This window comes from Strongylocentrotus purpuratus, unplaced genomic scaffold (genome assembly GCF_000002235.5).
Source record: "Strongylocentrotus purpuratus isolate Spur 01 unplaced genomic scaffold, Spur_5.0 spur5_scaffold_6, whole genome shotgun sequence".
Taxonomy (NCBI): Eukaryota; Metazoa; Echinodermata; class Echinoidea; order Camarodonta; family Strongylocentrotidae; genus Strongylocentrotus; species Strongylocentrotus purpuratus.
The window spans coordinates 30255348-30264043 of NW_022145612.1; the positions used below are offsets into that span (position 1 = coordinate 30255348).

At 37.3% G+C, this 8696-nt stretch overlaps 1 protein-coding gene across 1 annotated transcript; it reads left to right on the forward strand.

Moving 5' to 3' along the window:
* Window positions 1-1078: 1078 nt before the first annotated feature.
* Window positions 1079-7189, forward strand: LOC105445735. The gene is made up of 3 exons (XM_011681649.2): window positions 1079-1196; window positions 5428-5701; window positions 6590-7189. Exons 1-3 carry the CDS (start codon window positions 1152-1154, stop codon window positions 6973-6975), a joined length of 705 nt encoding a protein of 234 aa, XP_011679951.1. The 5' UTR covers window positions 1079-1151; the 3' UTR covers window positions 6976-7189.
* The last annotated feature ends 1507 nt before the right edge of the window (window positions 7190-8696 follow it).

Sequence of the window (8696 nt, forward strand, 5' to 3'; positions counted from 1 at the left end):
AACATTTATGTATTTTCAAACGAATTGGGTACAATTACTCAGATTCTTCGAATGACTGCCAATGTATTGTTATTTGAAGAATGGGGAGAACCAATAAAAACCTTTAATAGATCATCAACAAAATTTATATACATGCATATGATATATGAAATATAACAGCGGATTCGGTAATCCATAAATTCCAAATCTGAATGTCGAATATAAAGATGGTATTCAAGTTCATAACTACTAAAAGGTGAACTAATCAAATTTAAACTTAAAAATCTATTTACATGTATTAACACGCGTCAATGAATCAAATTAGCTGGTGTAATTAATTCCTTGCATGCACAACTTTATTTTATTTTATTTCTATTGTCCAATCCTATATAATTTTTTGTCATCGCTCCAAAGTCGGCACATGATGCTGAACCTATAATGTAATCACCAACTCATGAGTATCACATACGAAAGTGAACTTTAACCTTGTCAGCCATCACAGAGAAATCGTTGACGTGGTACGAACATGAACGGGGATTCCCCGGATGTTCTATGTACGCAACATAAACCGTTATGCCTTTGTCATCTACGGGTTGAAAACGAGCTAAACATTCAACACCAAGATTCTCACCCAGACTTGACGCTATAAAGCCAGTGGCGGATCCAGGGGGGGGGGGGGGGGGGGGGGGGGGGGGCCCGGCCCCCCCCCCCCTTGAGAAAAAAATCATGCAAAATCACGTGATTTTTACCTTTTTTGGGGGTTGGGCCCCCCCCCCCCCCTGGCGCTCAAGGGGGGGGGGGTGCAAATTGAAATTTTTTTGAGGATCAAAAAAAAAAAAAAAAATGTGCTCACTACCCCCCCCCCCCCCCCCCCCCACTGAGCGAATTTTTGGCCGGCGCGTTTTTCAAATTTTCGGGAGCAAAAAAAAAAAAAAAAAAAAAATTGTGCCCCCCCCCCCCCCCCCCCCCCCCCCCCCCCCCCCCCCCCCCCCCACTGAGCGACATTTCGGCCGGCGCGATTTTCAAATTTCCGGGAGCAAAATAAAAAAAAAATTTGGGCCCCCTCCCCTAAGAAATCCTGGATCCGCGCCTGTATAAAGCTACAAGTAGAATAAGGCGTTCTTCAGGTCAGGCATTGTTTTCAGGAAAATTCAGACGGACGTATAGCAAACATGGCATCTAGAGACAGACGAGGTTACAACGTAAACATGGCCCCGGTAAACAGCTTGGCATATATTGTTTTGTTTTGTACATCTAGCCGCTCTATGTTCAACGGTAATCATGTTGTATGACGTTACGAAGTTCACGTAACATACAAGAGTTGCCCTTGACAAACATTATTTTCATCGTTGGCATTCACGCGCAGACTTGATAAAGATAGGGCATAATAATTCTAGTAGGCTATTTACATGTAATTACTGCTCTGACCTATTATAACAGCAAATATCCCGTTGACTACTGAATTTTATAGTTCCCATATAGGATTAACACAGGGACCACCAGGTTCCCGTAAGCAAAGGGATATGTGAGTAAGAGAGTGAGACTAGATGACGAATGAGTCATCTGATTTTGGCATATCATCTTTCATCATCATTCATCATCATTCCTCATCATTATTATATACTTTGTTAATATTAATATCAGTAGTAGTAGCAATAATTATATTGACATTGTAGTTTTCATCATCATCATTTGTATTTGTAATATTGATATTGTCATTATTTATGTTATTTGCTATCATTCTTCTTCTTTATATCATTATTATTCTTATCAGTAGTAGTACAGTGTATTAGTAGTAGTGGTGGTAGCAGAAGTTGTTGTATAAATATTGTTATTATTTTTTTTTACCATCATCATTTGTATTTGTATGTTTTGTTATCATTATTTATATTATTATTATCACTCTTCTTATTTTTTCTTATTATTTTCTTCTTCTTACTATTAGTATTATTAATAGCAGTATTATCATCAACATCATCATCATCATTCTTATCAACAACATCATCGTTACTGTTGTTGTTGTTGTTGTTGTTGTTGTTGTTGTGAGGGTATAATATAGTGCTCGGTGAGCGCATATCCTCTCGTTTTCCATTTCTACCTGTTTAAACATGATTGCCTCTATGGTCATATGTTTTAAAGTTGTTTTATTTTCACCTTGTAGCACCGGACTCTACATTATGTATGTATTAGCCAGTAAATAGCCTACAAGCAAATTGTTTATATGAGGCAAATAATGTCCTTTTCATTAAAAAGAATATCACAATTTAAACTGATTAATTGGCATATTTTTAAGGCATATTTTGTATGTTTTATTGCATTATGTGTCTTACATGGCAGTGTTAGTCTTTTCAGTTACATGCTTTTAGATTAAAATAATTGTTATAAGGCCTTCAGACTTGTCTCCATATAAGTGCCCTCAAATTAATTCAAAATCTTTAATGATAGGTAATGGTAAATCATGGCACATCTCAAAATAATTGTTCATCTTGCCTCGATTTGATACTCGATTTTAATACAGATAGTCCAGATATTTTAAATTTCGATACAATATCCTTTTTAATGCTCATGTACTACAGCCACACTGTCCTACTTGTAACTACTTGCTCCCTCTATATAGAAAACAATGCCTAATCGGTGACCATTGGTCCCCCATGATCCTCTTTTTGAGAGCTGAGTTGATGAGATAACTGCCTCTCCACTGACCTTGCAGAGTGGTCTAATCCCTCCAATAAAATATGTGAAAAGGAAATATGTTTAATTTCCTTATTAACCGTGTTTACTATGCTTTCAAACTAGATTGTTTACCTTTCTTTACATATCCATCGGCTTTCAGCTAGAATTTTGTTTATTTGCATTCCCCTTCCTAATTATATTACTTTCACTACTAAAATGCTCCTAGTTTCGGTTTTCATCGTAAATCGACGGAAAATATTATTGGTATATAAATGTACATACACTGTCGCTCTTAAAGGTGGAATATTTTTTTGAACCCCAATTTATGGAATTATTTAAAAAATAATTTAAAAATAGATAATAGTATACATTCTCAGATTGTATAATGAATAATAATTTGCCAATGTGTGTTTTGCGTGACTGCTAAATCATGTGTATGCTACTATGCTCATCAACTAGGGGACCTACGCCCTTAAGTCATAAATGACAGTAATGAGGATTAATGCCCCACAAAAGGGCTCTAATATAGCACATCGACACGGTTTTGATCCTGGGGCCTCACAGTTACGAGTCCATTGCTTTGTCACTGAACCATGACTGTACGCAGGGGGGGGGGGGGGGGGGGGGGGGGGGGGGCTAGGGTAGGGGGCAGTTTCCATAATTTAAATTATAAACAAATCTTCTGTGTGCCCATGCCTTGAGCCATAATGCATGGCCGTCCAGAGGATTTGTTTATGTTGGGAACCGGGGTAAAATGCAATAAATTATTGGAAAATTATCTTATTTTCTTTTTTTAATTTTATCAATGGAAAATGTACGTACGCAATAACGGTCGAATCCATGCGGTATGTCAGGATTATGTAAATTATGACAGTAAGTATCACACGCCAATAGAAATTAATGACAATTTTATGAATGCAACCAACGCCGATTATATTTGTTTATTTCATATTGAATGTAGACGTTAAGAAACGCTTTTTTATACTCTTGATAATTTCCCCTTCTCCATTATTGGTATCACACAGACTCGGTCAAACTCTTATTTAGCTGATTCATTTAATTTCAAGAATTTATCATACGGTTAGAGAAGGCCGTGAAGGAAGAAAAGGTGATGGTGTAGCGGCTGTGGCCTTTCACATTCATGAAAATTTACTCTGATGAGAATTTTAATGCCCTTATTCGTATTCTTAAATAGAATTACCCACAGTATATAACTGTTTTTTAAAATAAATGTAATGCTTCCTGGGAGAAATTTCAATAGTTTGAACATATTTGTGGCTTACACCCAGTAAATAAGATCGATTGATCGATCTGTAATTGAAAAACAAGTCAGAAAAAATCTTGGAACCAGCGGGATTTGAAACTATTGAAATTTCTCCCAGGAAGCATTACATTTATAAAAAAAATGGCTTATGGCGGACTAATGAATATTAACAAGTCAGAATGAATCAGGAGAGCTTGGGTATTTTTTTTTAGTTCATCGTGACTGTGCCATGGACCAGTGATGGCCTGGTGGTAGAGTCGCTTCCCGGCAAGCAGTAGATGGCAGGCAGGGCCGGATCCACGTAGCGATTATTCCGGCCCGGGCCCCCCTAGCCCCCCAAAACGATAAAAAATAGAATAATAACGTAAAGTTAACCTTTATAAAACAAAAAACAAAAGCCCCCCCCCCCGCTAATTCGCCGGCCGACTGAGTCGGCACTTAATTTTGTATTAAGATTTGGCTCCCCCCCCCTTGACGCCGTCTGGATCCTCTGCAGGCGCGAATCCACGGGGGGGGGGGGGGGGGGAGGGGCTGACGGGTCAACAACAAAAAAAGAATTAAAAAAAAACAAAAATTCTAACGAATTAAGTGAAAAAAACAAAAATAGTGGTCTCACACCCCCCCCCCCTTCCGCTTATTCACCGGCTGACTGAGTCGGCGCAAAATATTTCCTGAAAAATTGGACCAAAAAAAAAAGTGCCTCATACCCCCCCCCCCTCCCGCTTATTCACCGTTAACTGAGTCACAACTAATATTTTCTCACGGATTGGCCCCCCCCCCTCTTCCCGCCGGCTGGATCCGCCACTAATGGCAGGTTCAAATCCCGCTGGTTCCAAGATTTTTTCTGACTTGTTTTTCAATTACAGATCCGATCAATCGATCTTATTTTACTGGGTGTAAGCCACAAATATGTTCAAAGTATCTAATTGGTTTAAAAGTAGTAATATTAATAAAACGAACTTCATATACTTTAAACATGCCAATGTAAATGCCTAGATTTTCCTTTTTATATTGTTAATCTACCATTAGAACGAAATAAAAGTTCACATTTTAAAAATACTCTTATTGATGAAAATCATAGCTGGAAGGAACACAAACGACATACAATTACATTTATATCTAGGAATATTGGTAAAATTTATAAGACCCCCCCCCCCCCAAAAAAAAAAAAATCATAAACAGACCATTTTTTATGCTACATGTATATAACTAGCTTATTATATCTTGCCATAAATTACATATTGTAACTTGGTGTGCACTTCGGGTGCAAAGACAAAAATTAACCCTATTCATGTATTGCAAAAAAAGCGCTTCGTTTATGTGGTTATATGGTTTCATATTAGTGTTCACCCTTACCTCTCATCCGTTTTCCACTTAACATACAGCCTTTTTTTTACAATTAGTCCCTTGATCTTTTATACCCTCTCTAATCATGGTTTCTTTATCTCCTCCATCAAGATAATTTTTGTAACAAAAGTCTTTGCAATCTTTGTTCTTATTTTGACATTTAGACGATTAGGCGACCAAGGGTATCTGTCTGTTCTTCTGCCCAAGTTCATAACAACCAAGCCTTCATCGATGAGTTGCATCTGAAATTTACCGAGATCGTTGGCGATGTCCGCTACTTCGAGCTGCCCTACAACGACATTGATCATTTTCTCTTTCGAAACACGGGCATCGATGTCATGATCTTGTGTCACTCCATCCAAAACAGAAGGTTCGCCATCACAGATGTCATGGACGCCCTCTACGACAAATTCTTGTACAATGCAGTCAGAGCTATCGGTTGGTATATTTTATATTAGAGAGGATAGACATCTATTTCTATTAAAAAACCTTCAAAATGTTTTTTTTTCTTTCATGTAAGATGCAAAGACATTCCACATTGATACGAACAATTATATAGTTAATCAAAACGCCTTTTCTGACTTAATATCAACTCACAAAGGTAAATTTGTATTAACTTGAAATCTTTCATAATAGACCAGTTCACGGTTAGCACATTGCTGCAAGGACCCCGAATATCCACATATCTTCAAAACATGAAGAGGTCCCACTTTGTAATGATTTTGAAATAGTCACTCCTACAGCGATGAAGGTGCTACATAAATAGCCTTTGTTTCCCCTTTTCAAAGAATACTTCCACCTGTGTATAATGGAGTACACTGCTTGTGCATGAATGAATAATGATTACATAACTTTCATGAGCACGTATCCAGTATTTCGTCTCCGTGTATTTCACAATCTTTTCTGCAATGACCTCTGCTCATGCTCAGACTGCAACCGTGAACTGGCTTTCAATTTACCAAATGATAGTAGAAAACATAACGAATAATGTCGCAAGTATTTTCTATATTTAAGCGTTGACTATGATCATATTAACGAAAACTTGACATTTTCCTCCCAACATTATACAACCACTGTATTAAAAATGACTCATGATAATCCAAATAATTGGAAAATAATCTTCAATTTTTGTATATATTTTTATAAAAATGATATTAAATCAAATTTGTTGTTATCCTTATTATTGTTTTTTTTTTTAGGGGGAGGGGGGCAGTGGTGTATCTAGTGCAGTGATTATAGCGCCCGGGGCAAGCAATGAAATAAAGTAATAAATAAAACGTCTACTAAAGTAATTAATGTCGATATTTTGCTGATCTATGTCTACAGGTAAACCAAAGATATGCATTTTGGTCCACGATTTCAAAGCGGAGGATCTAAACACCGTCAAAAAGTACCGAACTCGGATTGAGGCTTTCCAGTCGCAGCAGCCGACAACCTTCAAATGCGCTAACTTAGTGATGATGGGCGGGAAGCTAGATGAGAGGGTGGAGATAGGTGATCACCAGTGGGAGGAGCTTCGGGCATTTCTGATAGATGCTGGCCAATCACCAGAATCTATCCCATCCTATCAGGAATGTGCATTTAATTGCATTGATACTGTCAATGTCACGTGCCAGAGTGTACAGAAGTCATATAAAAAACAACTACTGCTTGTGCTTGTCATCTTGGCGGGTGGCTTGATTATAGTGTTACTTGTAGTGCTCACCAAATAAAGGAAATGATGTGATGTCTCATTGGTAAATCAAAGTGTCACAGGAGTTTGAAGGCGAAGAATCGATGCGATAAAACATTTCTTTACAGTTTAGTTGTGAGGACACTGATTCTGAATGATGCAGAAACCTCACGATGACGCACTCGGGGCGATCTTTTTTTTCTGTAAGGACTTACGCCACCGACGCGAGAGGGCAGTTTTTACCATAACCCATTTAAAAAAAATTATATAGCTCTATGCCATAACAATATGCCATAATAATTCATAAGTCTCGACGCGACCGCTCGACCCGGCGTCAAAGAAGAGGCTGGCATGGCGCCTATGCATACGTATAGCGTGCATGCATATTGTGATATCAAATCAACGAGTTTGCATATCATTCTTAATAACCCTTTTTATCCGTTACGTTTGTTATTTGGCATTCTGATTTTTTTTTGCTCTAATACTCTAACATTTTTCTCTTTGTTGTTCATACGAACAAATGTTGAAGTGACTGCCATTTAGTAACAATTTTGTTATACATACCAGATATAGAATGCATATAAAATAAAATGTACATCCAGATCACCGCCCCCAAGCTTCCCCATGGAAGTAAAAAATAAATTAAATGTATATATAATGGGATAAAAAGGAAGATACATGAATAAGGATTACCATGAAGAGACCCATTGTAAATTTTTCTGTGATAAGATTTAATCAAGTTACGTTTAAATATCCAACAAAATAACTGTGTCTACTAGACATCCTCATAAGCATTATGAATTGCTTCTATTCTCTAATACACTTCACCCATCACATGCAGAGAGGCAACTCCATACATTTATTGCAAGCTAATAACAACGATTAGAACATAATTATATAATATATATATATGTAATGAATGATTCGATGGCTAGAACACATGAATACTTCATAAATCTCGGCTGCATTATTATTAACAGCGTGTGCCAAGCAGCCGAGAGTATGAATTGTTCATATTTTATAGCCACATGTTATAGCGATGAACACCCTATCTCGTCGATGTCTGCTTGAAGAAAATAAAATGGCGACCCGCGGGGAGGGGGGGGGGGGATTCTTTGATATTTACATTATTAGGATCATGATTGTCGTATTAAAGCGGAATTGAAAAGTAGGCATGGGATTGAATGGGATGGTATACACATTTTCCATCTTTTCAAGCCTTACAAACCATAAAATATCACAAATATTTCTATAAAGTAGACTTTTTAAGCATGGACATGAAAGAAAATGTAAATGTTGACCCTAAAATAAATCTCCTGCGGATGCATAAGCCACTTATGATAATGGAAATCAAAGATAACACAACATTACATGTTAAAAACTCTCGATGTGACTAAAAAGTCAGAGCTCTCTGATTATGAGGTTTAATGATAAACTAGATTTCATTCTTAGGCCTTAAACAAGTACCATTTACAGGTCATCATTATGACGATGGTGATGATGATGATATTAATAATCGTTATAATAGCGGGCATATTTACCACACACATGGCTTTTTAAAGTTCTCCAATAAAATACCAGTTACCCTAAGCCGTGCCAGGTGTCCACTTATTGCACCTGGGCCGAGAGTTTCAAAAGTAGTAACAAGATCACAAGGACTTATGACAAATCAAATGAAGGGTATATTCTCTACCCTCTTAAATTGCCTATCGGTATCATGTTCTCATTATGTATTATGTAATTGTACTTTTCGAAAGGTCA

Coding starts and splice junctions, on each gene's coding strand:
- LOC105445735 (XM_011681649.2), top strand. CDS start 1,152: ATGGCATCTAGAGACAGACGAGGTTACAACGTAAACATGGCCCCG. Junction 1,197..5,427: donor ACAACGTAAACATGGCCCCG/GTAAACAGCTTG, acceptor TTTGACATTTAG/ACGATTAGGCGACCAAGGGT. Junction 5,702..6,589: donor CAATGCAGTCAGAGCTATCG/GTTGGTATATTT, acceptor CTATGTCTACAG/GTAAACCAAAGATATGCATT.